Source organism: Octodon degus, unplaced genomic scaffold, assembly GCF_000260255.1.
Source record: "Octodon degus isolate 3935 unplaced genomic scaffold, OctDeg1.0 scaffold00041, whole genome shotgun sequence".
Classification (NCBI taxonomy): Eukaryota; Metazoa; Chordata; class Mammalia; order Rodentia; family Octodontidae; genus Octodon; species Octodon degus.
The window spans coordinates 16,401,935-16,419,621 of NW_004524617.1; the positions used below are offsets into that span (position 1 = coordinate 16,401,935).

Below are 17,687 nucleotides of genomic sequence, written 5' to 3' on the forward strand. Positions count from 1 at the left end.
AAGCAAGCACCAGTAATAGCTAAGATTTATTGAGCACTAGTATAAAAAAGACTCTAGTCCAAGTACTATATACATTATTTTGTATAATCTTTACAACAATCCTATAGGTGAGTCATTACTAGTATTTCCATTTTAGAGATAATTGAGTTGAGGATTAAGGATGCTAACAGCCTTATCCAAGGCTTCAAATTATTAGTGGCCAAAACAAGATTCAAAATCAAACCGCCACATTTCAAAGCCAACACTTTTAACCACTATACCATAATGTTATGTACCCAGGTATTAAATTCAATACCTGCCATATTAATGTCTATATTAGTTATTTCTTGCTATGTAAAAAAATCATCTGTTATGGTTTATATCTCGATGTCCTCCCAAAGCCTCGTGCTCTCATAGGTAGGAATCTTGGAAGGTGACCAGATTACAAGGATATGTTACTCCACTGATGAGTTTATAGCTAAATGTGATGTTGGGAGCTGAAGCCTGGTGGAAGCAAGTGGGTCACTGGAGGTGTGGCCACCATGTCCTGAGGTCTTTCTCCTCTATCATAACCTTCTGCTCTGTTGCCCTGCCTTGGAGCCAGCCAACTGTGGACTGAAAACCCCTATAAACATTGATCTAAAATAAACCTTTCCTCCTTAGAGTTGTGGGTGCCAGGCATGAGAAACAAACTAAGAAGTTATTCCTAAATACAGTTGCTTAAATGATAATCACTTCCTATCTTGTGGGTTATCTGGGCCATGAATTTTCAAGGAGTTTGTTTAGGTGGTTCAAACTCAGGGTCTCTCAGGAGGTTGCAATGAAAATGTTGCCCTGGCTTGAATGCAGTACAGCATCTGCTTCCAGGGTAGCACACTTGCATGGTGCTGGAAATGGGCAGGGAACCTAAGTGGCTTCACTTGTGGACCTTTCCACACCCTGAATATGCTCATGATATGACTCTTAGCTTCTCTCCGAGTGACTGTTGAAAGACAAGATGAAATCCACAATGTTGTTTATGATCTAGCCTCAAAAGCCATACTCTTTCATTTCCACAGTATTCTATCGGTTACTCAGGTAAGCCTTATTTGGTATAGAAGTGTAGTACTCAGGAATGTGAATACTAGAAATCGAAGATCACTGGAATATCTTTAAATATTATCTGAATACCTGAACAAAAAATTACTAAGAACTTCTCTGCACACTGGGATATTCTCTAAATAATGACAAATTTTGATTAGGTGGCCACTCATGTTTCCATCTAGGCCAGATGTGGTGGCACTTGCCTGTAATCCTGGCACTCCTCTGAGTTCGAGGCCAGACAGACTTATAAAGTGAGTTCAATGTCAGCCTGAACTGCATGGTGAAACCTTACCTCAAAAAGACAAAAAAAATTCCATCTAGGTCCACAATTATGAAAGACTATCCCCAAATTCTATATTTTGGCCTTGCTTCTCCCAGGCTCCAAACACAATAGAAGAATTCAAAAGCTTAAATCTCATTCTGTTCCAGTAGAAGCCACAGGTATCTGCTAACTTGGCTTACCCTTCATTCTTTTAAGCAGAGCCAAGGAAGTATGAGAAGTTCTCCCACTCTAAATCAGTAATTTCGGTAACAGCAAAACAAATCTGTGATTTCAGGATTAATTCTATAGTTTGATGCCAGCATAAGCCCAGCCTCTGGACAAAGCCTTATCTTCTTTGCACAATATCTGTGATTATACTGGGGCAACTAAATCCTTTGTACAAAACAGCAAAGATAATAAAATCATTGTTTTTAGTCCTTAGGCCATGTTTGTTGTCAAGGTAAGATTTTCTTTGCTTAAAATAATTATTTAATATGTTTTGAGATAAAGGAAAATAAAAACTAAATAATGAGTCATTTTAAAAAATATAATGATGTTAAATACATGAAATAAAGTTTATCCTAAAAACAAATCCATATTAGCGGAAATGAAAATCAAATAGGAACTGCTCACTCTTTCCACCCATACCAGATCCAAAAAATGCCAGATCTAAAACCAGGTCAGAACACACCTCAGCAGCTCCCAGCAGCCTATCCTCTCACAGGGCTCTACTCCAGGGATTAGCAAATAACAGACAACAAAATGTTCCATCTTGATCTAGGAGACAACCTGCTGCCTGTTTTGTAATTAAAGTTTTACTGGAGCACAGCCATGTTCATTCATTTATGAATTGCTGGTGACTGGAATGGCAGAGTTGAGAAGTTGTAACAGTGGCCGTATGCCTAATAAAGCTGGAAATATTTACTCTACGGCAATTTATAGAAAGAATTTGCCAATTCTTGGTCTACACTTTTAAAGACTTGGCCTGCGGCAACCTACTAGAATATAAGCAAAAGATGTATAGTTACCATCTGCTGTTGTAAACATTTTTATGGGGAAAAGGGGAGGGAGTGTTGCTATTTATGTTGCAGTATTACATACAGTGAAGGTATCAATCTTTTTGTTTTCCTGTGCTGTGTACTAACGCGAGGGTGTCATGCATGCCAGGCAAGCACTTTACCAAAAGCTGCACCTCCTAGCCCATGGCAGAAATCTGAATAGGTATCACCTATGCAACCAACACCTAGATCCAGACAGCTCTCTCCTCTTCCAGTCAGTACTCTCAAGAAAAGTAAGTATAGGGGCCGGGGAGATAGCTCAATCGAATAAGTGCTTGCCTGGCAACTGCAATGGTCTGAGTTCCATCCCCGGTTCTGCCAAAAAAAAAGTAACTATAATTTTAATTTCTATCATACAGATTCATTTGCCTATTCTGGAATTTTGTATGCATGGGACAGAACAGAACTCTTTGTCCTGGTTTCTTTCATTCAGCACTAAATCAGTTGGTAACATTTATATATACATATATATATATAGATATATGTATATGTATATGTATATGTATATATATGTATGTATATATTTTAATATGAAGTCATTTCTTCCTCGTTTTTGTATAGTATTCAATTGCATGAGCAGGCCACTATTTACTTATTTTATTGTTGGTGAACATTAGATCACCAAAAACATCCAGCTTGTTGATATTATGAATCAATCTGATATGAATATTCTTTTTTATATTTAGAACAGGGTCTATAGGGTTTCACTGCATATATCAGACTTGTAGTGGTCCTCCTGTTTACAGCCTCCCAAGCACTGGGATTACAGGCATGTGCCACCACACCCAGTCTCAATTGCCATCTCAGTGCACCCCGGGGGGTGGGGGACAGCATAGCAGGCCTGGGGATTGAACTCCTGACCCCTGTATCTGCCTAAGCAGGTGCTTTAAACCATTGAGCTATTTGGCTGGCCCTGATATGAATATTCTTGTACATATCTTTTAATGGGCATAATGAACCACTTACAAGATGTGGAATTTCTGGGTAACAGAAGATAACAGTAAACACTTTTCCAAATTGGTTGTATTTTTTAAATACACAAAAGTATCATTTTAATTTGTATAACATTTTGAAAGCAAAAGTTCAAAACATCCCTCCCACATCATACTCTTCTGTTTCTCCTATGATGTACTGGCTGTCCTAGGGATGGATAGATGGATGGATAGATGCCTGACTTGCTCATTTTAGAAGTACAAGCCCTGACCTTGGCAATGTGCTGGCAACTCTACAAACTCATCCTATTAAGTCCTTACCCAAAACTCTATGGGCTTTATAAACTCAACATGTGGAAGATAAGACAATAAGGACCAGGAGGGATAAATATCTCAACCATGACAATACAATTAGATCCATGGCATTTAAGGTCTTCCACTGAGCTCCTTATTTTTCTTTTTAAAAACCAAAGTCCAGTTTTATACTCATCACCAAGTCAGGAAAATACAGGCTATGGCACCAATCCTCTCAGCTACTTATTCATTTAAATATACTTAAATTATATGATAGCGTTTGAGTACAAAGCCTCACATGACACATTTAAACCATTATGATTTCATATTGCACTCCATGTCTGAAGATATGGCTACCCAGATTAAGAAGGGTAGACAAGTAAGAGGCTACAAGCACCCTTCAAAAATTGAACATTGGAGGATGGTCATAAACCACAGAGTTTCACACACAGGTATGGAGTTAGGGGAAAATAACATTATAGATTTGTTTATTTCCTACTCAAGTCTCCATTCCTTGTAGAAGCAGACTTAAGTGGCATAAATCAGAAAATGATAATGGGAACTGAATGAAATTCTCATAAATCATGCTACTAAGTATAGTTACATCGTAGATGTGGAACCCAATTAAACAGATGGCCACATGCTGTCAGAATCAGCCCCTAATCAATAAAGATGTTCATTTTAGAAAATCACCTCAATTTTTCACTTTTTCAGTGAAGCAAAAGGAAGGCAGTAAGGGGAACTTATGGTGAGGGGGGAGTCCCAGGAAACCTAATAAGGAAATGTGTAAGAAGAAACTCCACCTGTCATAATTTGTAGTTCAGAATATTAGAAAGGAAAGAGGGGGACAAGTCACCCAAAGGATTCCTTGTCATCATGCCTGGAAATGTAATTTACAACAAGAGCAAGCACTGGTCATTAGGAAAATAGAAACAGCTTGAATCTCTTAATTAAAATACTGCTTCAAATTGTTCATTTCAAAGCCCCTCTGCCTGTGAGCTTTCAAGAGTCCATTAGGATACTCTGAAATGGCTTCTTTTAGAGTAAACCTCTGAGAGGATTAGCTCTTCCCAGACCAGGAAAAGGCAGAGCAGGTGGAAACCCTGAAGACCGAACTATTATTAGACATAATAAAGTCCCCAAACGAGCAGGGAGTCTTCAGTGACATTTCAAAATAAGTGTGGAAACACTGAAGAGACTATCCCATTGTCTTTTCTTCCAGAAGAGTTGATCTATTACACTGATTAAGACTAACAATGCCAAGAACTGAAAAAAACAAAAGGAATAACAGACAGCTTCTGCAGTTTGGTATGTGAATTTAAGGAACATTTGTTGTACTAAGTACATGAATTTGTTGTGCTAAGTACAGAACACCACTGCTCTGAATATTCTTTTATATTTCTCCTGAAAAAAGATGCAGGTATGTATCCTGAAGTGCAATTACTCACTAGTAGGGTATGCAAATACTCTATTTTACCACAGCACAACAAATGTTCCTTAAATTCACATACCAAACTGCAGAAGCAGTCTGTTGTTCCTTGTTTTTTTTTTTTCCAGTTCTTGGCATTGTTAGTCTTAATCAGTGTAATAGACCAACTCTTCTGGAAGAAAAGCCAATGGGATAGTCTCTTTAGTGTTTCCACTGGAGATTGGAGATTAGGCGTGGGTGGCAAGCACCTGTAATCACAGCACTTGGGAGGCTGAACACAGCCGGTTCACTACGAGTCTGATCTACGTAGTGAGACCCTTAGACCCTGTAGACCCTTACTAAAAAATTAAAAAAAAATTAATAAAAAACAAATAAAATAGAAGGTAAGTGCATTAATTCATATAATTGTCACCTGTGTGGTGAGAGAGAATGGTATAGGGAGGGAGATGAGTAACTGCACTGGTACAAGTAATATTCTCATTCTCCATTCAATGATGGCTTCATGGGCACAAGGTAATTCTATGTTTTCTTATATACTCTATAACTTAACATGTGCCAGCGTGATACACATATTGGTTTGTATGTACTAAGTTTATGTAAGAAAAAAATTTCTTCTAAAACTAATAAGCAACTTCTATTGCCCAAAAGAATATTTTAAATACTAGTATAATTACTACACTTAAATAACATTATAAACTAGAGTTATAATTAATAGCTCAAATATCATTAAGTTTCCATATAACATATGCAGCTTAGTTCCCAAACTGGAGCTTAGGACCTTAAGAAAGCAACAGTATTTTCATGATAATGAATATTTATATAATAAGGAATGACATTCAAAATATTTAACAACTTATTTGGCTGTAGAAATAAAACATTAGCACCATCTGCTTGTTTTGTGTCTGTTCATTATTTGCACAGACCACAGTCCTACAAGGACTTCCATTTGCAAGAGAGGCCACAGGAGAGTGACTCTAGTCCCCAACAGCTACAAACCTCAGGTTGTGCCCGCTGGCCAGGAAGTACTGTAAGGGCAAGGGGCAGCTCAGAAGACCTACACAGGGTGGCTCTCTGGCCAGAGGGCAGCCCAAATGCCTCATTGAAAAGGTATCTTTTGAGTAAAGTCTTAAAATGGGAATGTGAACCATGAAGATCACTTGGCGAGTTTTTCAAAGGAAAGAGAACCCCAAATATAAATGCCCTAAAGGAACAGTGTATCAAAAGTGCTCTAGGAACACGAACTAGACCAACAGGACTAGAAGTGAGGGAGAGATGCGAGTTCAGGAAGAGATAAAGGCTGAGTGATAACAAGCCTCTAGGGCCAGAATCAATGATGGCAAACCTTTTAAAGGTTTTAGTGACAACAAACAGCTGTACCATAGGTTCATAACCATTGCTCTAGGCCACTGGAAGCAATTTATTTCTTGGGCTGAGCGACATGAGATGCTGGCAAAGGGCTCTGAACAAAGGAGTGACATGATATTATAAAGCATCTTAAACAACTGCAGGGGGCAAGGACAGAAGAAGGGAGGGTAGTGATAAAGCTATTACCATAATCTAGGCAGGTGATAGTGGTAGCCTGAACAAAGATAGCAAGTTCCATCACCTGCATTCAACAGTGGAGAAATGTGATTGAAACCATGAGATCCAGTGTTATCACCATCAAGTGCAAGGGCCTGAATTCAATCCCCGGTTCCACCAAAAAAAAAATGTTATCACCAAGAAACTCAGCAAAGATAGAGAACAGAGGCAAAGAGAAAAGGCCGTGGGACTCAGCATTAGGCCCATCACTATGCAGAGGTAGGGGACATGAGGAGAACCCAGCAAGAATAATCTTTATCTACAAACATGACTAGTCACTTTTTGAAGAAAATGATGTTTGGCCTTTCATGATAGGCATGGGAAGGTTTCTTCCATTTTGTATTAAACTAGCAACAAGGCACAAAGCCAGTACTCACGGATCTGGTTGGTAGATGCACTATAGAAGGCATTTACAGTTGTTGGGTTTGTAAACCACCTGTAGGAAGAGAAACAAACACAAGAGCAATGGTCATTAGCTAGGCAGGATGGGGGCAAAGATAAACACGATGTGGCTGGACTTGCTAGCAGACAAGCACAGAACACTGGGGTACTGGGCACAAAGGGAAACTAGTGCCTCAGTCAGGGCCTTTGCTGTACCCAATAAAATGTTTCACCCTAAACTGAACATAGTTTAGCAAGAATATATTAACATGCCTGTTTATTTGAGTTATTCATGATTAGTAACAATGGAAAAAGTCAGCACCAGTGCTTCTGATAAAGCTTTAATGAGAAATTCTAGAATCTGAAGGGATCTCTGTGTCAATGGAAACAGCAACAAGCTGAAGTTTGCCATGCCCTGTTCCACAGGTCCAAGGGACAGCTCCATTTCTATGCTACCCCACCTCTCATCTGCCTGTCTTTGTCACTTTCCTCATCACGGGGACATAATATGTGACACCTACAACTTAGAGGGTTATTTTGGCCCATGGTTTCAGTCCATCATCTGCTGGCTCGGGAGCAGGGTGGTGTACCACAGCAGCACGGAGGAAGAAAAGCTGCTTGTCTTGGCAGCCAGGAGGAAGAATGGCAAGGGAGCAGCTCTTCTGCCCAGGGCCCACCTCCTGACTGCAAGCCGGCAGCACCACCCATGTGATGCAATAGCCTTCCACAGGCCCCTCTTCTGAGCATGTGGCTTTAGGGAGCATCAAGAAATAAGCCATAATACTATTCACTACAGAGTCTGAAATTGGTGACAACACAGAGGTCCATTTAAAGAGAGATGAATAAAGTACCATTGTGCTACCAGACAGTATTCTTGCTCCATTGAAAAGTTCACTGTTTTAAGTGGTAAAATTTTTTTCATAATTTTATTGACAGACAAATAGCAATGAGACAGTTTCAAATCAAATTGGTAGGACAGTTTCAATGATTAACACATTGCATACTGTCTTCCTAGTGGTTAATTGCTGTACAAGATGCAGACATGATATACTATTTATAAACACTATTAGAACAAATCCCTCTATTCATTAAGAGAATGTAACCATATATCTATCCTAACCACTTTGAATACACAGATACAAAATGGACATTCATCTGTATCCCCTTTCTTTATTTAGTTCTGTCATTTGAATATTATAGGTGTGTTAACTCAGCAAAATATTCTAAAAGAGTCCAGTAGCCCATAACAGTATTGGGTCTTCCGCTTCACTGGCAATGTCAGAAATTGTTGACCTGAGTCCCCTACAGCTCAACATAACACCATGGCTTTAGTTCTTATACTTTGTTTTTATACTTTTCTGCCGGATGGTTAAGACCAAGATAAAGCAAGACCTATGCAACAAGAGTTGTAGCTTTTGGGTCTGATAAGGTCAGTGAAATCCTCTCAGGATTTATCCTGAGATCCTGTACCTCAGATTGTAGAACATTTGTCAAGTGTCAGCCATGTGGATGAATTAGTCATTGCTTGGCCAATGTGCTCTCTGTGAAAGCCTGAGAGAATGTTTTCTCTCCATGTGACTCTCCTTAGGCACACTCTACATCATCGATCACTTTCGTCTTTGGCCCCATAATCACCTTGATCAGAAAATTTGGCACACTACTGAGTTACATGATGTTACAGTACAAGATCTCATATGTCCTGAGTCTTAATTGACCTTGGAAGGCTAGGTTGTAATCACCAAACATGGGAGCACCCAACTATATAAAGCCAATCTTAATGGACATGAAAAATCTCTAATCCAATACCACAATCTTAACAGGAGACCTTAACACACCCTTATCCCAAAAAGATAGGTTAACCAGACAAAATATTAGCAAAGAAATAACAGAACTGAATCAGAGCATGAAACAAATCGACTTGGTGGACATATACAGAGTGTTCCACCCAAACACAGCTGAAATCACATTTTTCTCAGCTGCACATGGGTCATTTTCTAAAACAGACCACATACTGGTCCATAGGTCATGCTTAAGTATATGCAAGAAAACAGAAATTATCTCATGCGTATTATCTGACCACAGTGCAATGAAACTGGCAAAATGTTTAATACCTGTCCTCTCTCTATCACTAGCTAGTTGAGCTATATTGGAGATGTCAGTGACATTCCTGGGGTACAGTTTTATCCACAAAGTTAAAGTACTAAATTGGGAGATTTAGTCCCTTACAGCTATGAACAGTCTACACCTTTATCTTAAACACATATCAGTTTACTTACATGAGGTCTGGAAATTTTTTTTCTATGTAAAAGTCATACTGTGAATATTTTGGGCATTGTGGGCAAAGAGGCAAAACCAAGGGAAAAACATAGATACTTGAGAACAAATTTTCCACAAATATGTATTACATTTTACTGACAAAATATACTAATCAAGTAATTTTGCAATACAAGAATATTAATGAGAAAAATTGAATTCTTTGGGATAGGAGAATATTTTTCTTAATTGTAGTTCAAAGTTTTTAATCTCCATAATCAACCAGCTTCGCTTAGCTATGGAAATTACCTCTGGTGCATGGGCTATATAAAAATTAAATGCAGGTAAGACTCTGCCCATAAGTTGAAGCTTTCCAACTCTCAGTTTAGATCTTTGTGAGTTTTGGTTACTGCCTTTTATGATTAAAACCAAGCAATTCATCTTAAACTAAACTGCTCAAAAATAAACTTGTATACAGCTTGGGATGTAGCTCAGTACTACAAGGCCTTAAAACCATAGGACCATAGAAAGAAATAAAAAAATTGGTATAGATACCATTTTCAAAACAATAATTTTATTCAGTTTTGTCTAACAAAATAATTACTGTGCCAAACTACTAAATTAATTCCCATCAAACTAATATGAAACTGACAGGAAAAGCAATTATTAATTCTAGTGGATCCACTCACACTTTCTTCTAACCTCTAAGAAAGTCTATGAATATATCACCCTTTCATTACTTACTATTAGCTAACATCCACTTATGTGGCTTGTGTCTAGATGTCCATTCAAAGCCTCATGTGGTCATAGGTGGGGATTTGTCAGAGGTGATTGGATCTAGAATACGTGATGCTAGAATGGATTCATGGTGCAATGCTAGGATTAAGGACACTAGGATTAAGTGTGTGAGTGCTACTCACCCTAAATAGCCTAGATGAAATATAAGGGATAGAAAGGGCTTTGGCCATCCCTTGTTGCTTTGCGACCTTCTTCCCACCATGAACTATTTTGCCTCTGTGGTGCCTGCCTGTCATCCCACCCTGCCCTGGAGCCAGCCCATTATAGAGTGAAAGCTTTATAAACTGTGAGCTAAAGAAACCTTTCCTCCCTTGACTTTTGGGGGTTGGGTGTCTCAGCAAAGAAAAAGAAACTAAGACATTCACTAAGCACTTATTCTATGTTAAGTACTTTATTCACAGTTATTTTCTCCATATCAACTATAGGAATTAATAGCTTATTGCACAGATGAGGACAATAAGACTTAGAAGCATTTTATGTTTTCACAAGGTCTGGTTCATCTGACTTCAAAGCAGTTGTCTTGAGCATTTTATTAAAGACATTCCCAGGCATTAAGAAAGAGAACACCTTGTCAAAAATGAAACCTAGATTAATTTCCAAAGAATTCATTATGTTTCCCTTTATATTTAAGGCAAGTATTTCAAGAAATCCCCAGTGTTTGAAAGGAACTTGTTGGCTGTCACTTTCTTGAGAAAACAGTTAGAAAAGAAAGCAACTTTACTGACCTAAACTTGCTACTTACAGTAAGTAAAACTATACTCACACCCTAATCCCCAGGATCTTGTCAATATGTTATATTACACAGTACACAGAACATTGAAGATTTAATTAAAGTTAAAAACCTTAAAATAGAGAGTTTATCTTGAATTATCTAGGTAGATTTTATCTAATCACAGGAACCCTTAAAGCAGACAACTTTTTTTTATAGGAATCTGAGAGATACAACAGAGGAGGAGGTCAAAAGAGATATTGCAGATGTAAAGTCAGGGAGAGTACAAAGGTGAAAAAAATTGATTTGCTTTTGCTGTCTCTAAGATTTAGAAGCCAACACGGAAAGGTCTCAGGGGTGCTATAGTTTGTGTCTAGTTGTCCTCCCAAAGCCTCATGCAGTCATGGGGCAGACTTCTAGAGTTTGTGATTAACTCATGATCCACTGGAATTATGGGTGTAAGTGCTGCTGGGATTATGGGTGTGAGTACTACACCCAGCCTGGGACATATAGCCTGAATGCAATTAAGGAGATATACTTGCTCTCTGCTGCCATTGTTGTTGTTACTCCTCACTTTTGTTCTTGCTGTTTTGCTGCCTTCCGCCACCATGAACTGCTGCCCTCTGCCATGTGCCACTCTGCCTTGGAGCCAGCTGAGTATGGACTAAAACCTCCAGTGACTGTGAGCTAAATAAACCTTTCCTTCCTTCATTTTGAGTGTCAGGTATTTGTCCCAGCAACAAGAGAAGAGTAACTGAGACAAGGGGAAAATAATGGCTCTAATACAGTAGCCAGCAAAGTAAAGGCCTTAAACTTACAACCGCAAGGAACCAGATTCCTCCAATATTAATGAGCTTGAAAAGGGAGCCCTTCCAAAAGCACCTGATAAAATCTAGCCAAGTCAACCCCTTAATTTCAGCCATCTGAACCTCAAAGCAGAGAAACTAACTAAGCCAATCCTTATTTCTGATATGCATAACTATAAGATAAGCATATGTTGTTTTAAATTACAAGTGTGGTAATTTGTGAGAGCACCAATAGGAAATCAAACTCTACCGAAAGAACCCAGTGTTTGTAGGTAAAAGGAAAATCCATGTACCTCTCAACGTGGTTGCTAAATAGCACTGGGTTAAACCAAAATATACACACGAAGCAATGTGTATTCCTAGAGCTTGTCCCTTTTCTTCCCATTCTCCCTAACTCCCCTTCTTTTATCAAAGAATAAACTTTCTTTGCTAAAGTTTGTACCATGCAGCACACTAACTGCTGATAGGCAAAGGTGGAAAACACAAAGAAATCACTCAGTCCCTGAAATGAGAAATTGAAAAGCCTTTTGAAACTCCAGCAAAGAAAAACTAAAACATTTCACCTCAAATACATTATGCTACCATTCCCAAATCCCCCACGCTCCTAATGACTCAAGGGTTCATTTGGAGCTTTGATTACCCCCTAAGCCCATATTCAACAGCTTTTCCACATATCCTACCAGGAGTTGACACTATTATCTCTTCTGCTTGTTCAGTACCCATGCAAACCCAGCTGTTCAACATTCTGTACAATGCATTTACGACATTCAAGCTTACTATATAGTCAAGTTTGCTATTCTCTAAAGTAAACCTATCTGTGATAGTTTTAATAAGTATTTACAAACTTGTTTAAATTCTTCCCATTAAGAGATGGAGTCTACATTCCTCCCCTCTTGATTTTGTGTGAGTCTTAGCAACATACTCCTAAGGTGTAAAATGCAGTGGAAATTACAATCTGTGACTTCCAACAATAGGCAATTAAGGACAATGCAACCTCCTCTGATGCATACAAGCATATTCTCCCTTCTTCTTTCTATCTGGAAGCTTGCTCTTCAGAGTTTATCGAAGCCTGAGATATACACAGAGGTCATATGTAGGTCCTGCAGCTACCAAGAAGAGTCAACCACTAGGCACATGAGAGAGGTAGCCTTCCTTCTGACTCCAACCCAAGCCAGTATCTGACTACAACTACATGAAGAATCAAAAGCAAGAACCACACAGCTGAACCTACTAACCTCCAGAATCATGAGAGAGAAAAAATAAGTACTGTTGCTTTAACCCTTTAAATTTGGGGGTGGTCTGTCATGCAACAATAGATAAATGGAACACCTAAAGATTGACTGTCCACAGAATGCATCCTACCTAATAGACTGAATTTTCCCAGAAAACTGTTTCCTTTGCTTAGCATAATGGTATAGGGAAGCTCTGAGTTGGAATTTGTTTAAGGGGAGTGTGCAGTCACGCATTATCCAAGGCTGCTACCTAGCCTTACTGTTTACACTTGTCTAGGTCAGCCATGTGTTAACTGACTGGGCACTGAAGGTGTCTGAGTTTGCACAACTTACCTCCTAATAAGATCTTAAATTCTATATAAGCTGAGTCTATCATCCTAGTGGCAAGTTCTGAGCAAAAGATCACTAACTCTATCAAAATGAACTTATTGTTATGCGTATGCCTACTTAACTAAATAAAAAGTATCATTCTGCTGCTCTAAATTCTTCCTACTATATGTGGCCATCAATCTTAAGTGCTTACTTTCTAGGACTAAGGGACTCCTGGAAAGGAGGTTGGACAAAGGGGTACTTGCTGCACTCATGAATGGATTAAGTCCTCATGTGCACAGCTGAATGTGATGTTAGGAGGTGGGGCCCAGTTGGTAGAAGCGGGCCCTTGATGTCCTGCCTTTGGAGAGTCTATCTCTTGCTAGTACTGATGCCCTGCTCTGCTTCCAAGCTGTCATAAAGTGAGCAGCTTTGCTCTACCATGACCTTTGCCTTCAAACCAGTCCAAGATAGACTGAAAAAATGACTCAAAATAGCTTTCTCCTCCTTTAAGTTACACCAACACAGGAGCTGACTAATACACTATATCTACGGCTTATTCCCACATCTCAGTTCAGAGGAATTAATGGATAGAATAAGAAGTTTCATAACAATTCCAACTCTTAAAATGAGAATATAAATGATACAGCACATTAAGAATGATTAAATAGAATGTAATGGCCAAATAATATAATCTGAAGAAAAGATATTGGTGTTTGATTGATTTGGAGCTATATAAAATAGATGCACATCAGGCTAATGTTTTGCATTTTACTTATCAGTTCTTAAAAATAACCTATGGAATATTGGAAACCTACTAATACAGGTTTCTTAATACAACCCTGAAGATTATATTTAACTCACATTCCATGCTATAGATAATATTTTTGCAAACAAAAATTATTGACAGGATCATAATTTGGATAGCCATTTGATATATTTTTTCATATCTTTCAACACATGGGGAAAGAGAATCTAGACATGTTCAGTCACAGTAGAATGAGAGTGAGTTAATAGGGAGCTGACTTAAAATCATTTCTGTCAAAGAATAGGATTCTGCAGGAAAGAAATTACTTTTGATTCAAGCCAAGCAGTAAAGTAAATCCTCTATTTTTAAGCAAACTGATGAAGTGACAATTCTGAGAACCAACTCCTAAATATGTACCTTCGGGGATGACCACCCAATTAATTTCATTCTTGCTGACATTTCCCATTGCTTTAGAAACTTCTTAATGCACATTAGTGAAGCTAACATGGATTTCATGAGAATGAGAGATAAAGGGTGTTTATCTCCTATCCTCACAAAGAAGCAAAATGTTATTTCAGGACTGTAGAAATATAATCACGATGTGCTGTTCGAAGTAAACTAGTGGTAAAAGAAAAACAACGTAAAGTAGCATAGAGGAGCTACTCCAGAACCAGCCCCACTTACTTAATTCGTTTCCCACCCAAAAGATGTCAATTAAAGCCAGTGTGTATCAAGAAGCTAAAATTCCCTACAATGCTTGAAAAGAAAAACCACATATTTGCTTTAAGAAAGAAGGAAATTGAGTGTCTATCACTTTATCACACAATCAGGACCTTAAATGTCTTCATTTTCCTCAAATATAGGCTGTGTAATAAGAATTATAAGCATAACACTAATTTTCATTCTCAGAGAACTTTTTCCAAACATGAACCGGTTTAATATCCTTGTGAAAAGGATATTAAATATCGCTGCCTATATCTACGCATGCCATGTTAGCAGGTGAGGAAAAACACATCTGTACTCAACAGACTTGTTTTCTTGTCATTAATCCCTAAAAATACATTACAACAAATATGTACATAGCATCTACACTGTATTTGGTATTATAAATCTAAATAATCTAGAAATGACTTAAATTATATGGGAAGATAAGAACAAGTAACATGCAAATGCTACATTAGTTTGTGTAAAAGATTTTAGCAGCCTTTAATTTGGGTATTTGCAGGCTGTCCCGGAAGCAACCACCTGCCGATACTGAGAAATAGCTATGTGATGGTTGATTGAGTTTGTCAACCTGAGTAAGAGAAGTTCAACTAAATTGGCTCTAGAATTCCACACCCTAGGGTATGGAAAACCCACCCTAGGGAGGCTCTACTCCTGGATGGCACAAAGGGGAAATGAAGAAACAGTGATGTGCTTCTGTTTCTTTGGAGGAACTCCAGGCTTCCCTTCACCTCAGATATCATCTCCTTTGTTCCAGTGCAGACTCTTCAGCTTCCAGCGTAGGCCCTCAGCCTTCTATTGCAGCCCCATCGGTCTCCTGATATGGACTCGCACAGGACACTGTAGGGAGCCACAGACCTTCAACTGGACCCTTTGGTCTCCAGCACACAGATAGACTCTCCACATGGTTCCACATTTGATTGTGTGGGTGGCCTTTTAAGCCAATCTTGTAAATTCTTATATATCTGTAGACCTTGTATTGTATCTGTTTCTCTAGTAAATACTAACTGATACAGACTGTATTTGTTTTCCTTTGACCAATGAAAACACTATACAAATCAAACATCTTTTCTACAGCCAGAAAGTCACCCAGCATTTTTCCAAGGCATGAGTAAACTATTAGCAACAGTCAAAAGCATTACAATCTGACAGTCCATCTGTATGTTAGGATAATGTTAAAGATGACAGAGGAGTCTTTCCAGTTAGAAACTCAGACCCTGCTATGCACCCGAATGAATACCAATATTTTGAAACTACAGAATTAAATTGACACCATCTCCAAAAAGAAGTTATTTCTGAGAATACCATATAAATTCACAAAAACACTGGGGAAAGTCTTGAATTTTCTACAAGGTTTTTTTTATAAATTTGAAGTGATATGAACTAGTTTATGAATATGTGGAATGATTTACACAGATCTGTGAGAATCCTACTACATGTAGACTGTCAGAGATATTGAAAACCATTTGAGTAAATCATTAGATTGAAATCATCAAATTTTACACCTCTAAATATAAAAATCTGTTAAATAATTTAGATTAAGAATAAAACAGAATGGGCAGACTGCAAAAGTGTTACGAGAAGAAAGAAGCAAAGACAGTGAAGCTGACAGCCTGACATTATTCATTCAAAGTGGTTTGAACACTGTCTGCTATTGCCTTTGTGCTTTTGATTGAAGCAAAGATAGGTACAAGACTGATTCAACTTTACGGTTGTTCCTGAAAGTGCATAATTTACAAGTAACTTTCTGGGTGTGTAGTGTAAATAAGTTTGAAAGGCAGAGGGCAGAGACAGCTACATGGGAGCATAAGAGGAAAAGGTGACAATCACAGCATAAGCCAAGGGAGCATACAGGCTCCTAGAGTTTCTAGAAAGCAGGATGAAGTGGAGCATTGAAAGGGAAGGTAACAATAGTCCAGGAAAGCATAAAAAGAACCAACTAAAGATCTGGAAACTGGAATACATCAGGCAAAGTTAAAATGTTTAACCACCAAAGGATTCTTGGGATAATAGCATGAAAAGACGGAGAAATTCATTCTGCAAAAAAATCAAGTGTACAGCTGCACAAAATAACCAATAATCAAAAACCATTAAATCTTAAGCCACTGCTAGATCTAGGGAGTAAATAGAGCAAGATTCTTTGGCCTTATTGCACGGGACTGCTCCTGTCCCTTCAAGGAAGTTGAAATTAAGTTTTATCAGGATGTGGCCAGCTGGAAAATCAGCAGTTCTGCTGCCACACAGGGTGGACTCCCTTCAGGGGTAGTGATGAATCTGGAGCTTTGTCAGATAAAAATGGCCAACTTGATAGAACACAAAAGCGAAAAACCCAGAAAAAGTTTAAAGGAGTGATCATGGAAGTGAAAGAGTCATAGATGGTTCACAGAAGTTCTCTACACATCTCTTTGAGTAGCAAACTAGGTATAAGTGCAGAGGAGATAAGACATGGTCCAGGGAAAAATAAAATCTAAGGCAGATAGAGCACTGCTTGCAACAATGAAGGCACTCCCGAGAACACACAGCACAAGTGGCAGACGGTAGATGCCCTCTAGGCTCAAGGTCTTTGAGCACGAGCTCTGCCCAAACCACTGGCTAGACATTGAACTATTTAAACACAGGTCTAGTCACCAAGATACGAGGCTGAAAAATAAAATTAACAACTAAATAATTGAGTGTAAACATCCACAACCACTTACTGCTGGAGAGACACATTTTGCAATGCAATTCCAGGAAAGTCACTCTTTTAAAAATGTCTCAGAAAAAATACATGAAAACCCAAAGTTGCTCCATTATCTGAAATGTACTTTTCAATGATAAAAATATGGCATGCAGAGGAAAATTAGAAGAGAACCTATGTATAGAAACTGGCACTAAGTGAGCCCAGATATTGGATTTTGCAAAGATTCGAAAGTGGCCATTACAAGTTGGTTCAAAGAGTAAAACTATACTCAAATCATTAATGATAAATACAATGACAATGACTCAACAGATAATCACAGCATGGAAACAGAATCTATACAAAAAATAAAAACAAATGGAAATTCTACAGTTAAATATAGATCAATAGAAAGTATCCATCCTGGAGAAGACAGAAGAGAAGAGGAGAGGAG

At 38.4% G+C, this 17,687-nt stretch overlaps 1 protein-coding gene across 1 annotated transcript in view; it reads right to left on the reverse strand.

Annotated features, from left to right (window-relative positions):
• The window catches only part of Phex (phosphate regulating endopeptidase homolog X-linked), a 243,921-nt gene that overhangs the window by 50,102 nt on the left and 176,132 nt on the right, over positions 1 to 17,687 (reverse strand). Inside the window, exon 15 of the mRNA XM_004631393.2 lies at positions 6,996 to 7,054. Within this exon, the coding sequence (XP_004631450.1) occupies positions 6,996 to 7,054 (59 nt within the window). The remainder of the gene's footprint in view (positions 1 to 6,995; positions 7,055 to 17,687) is intronic.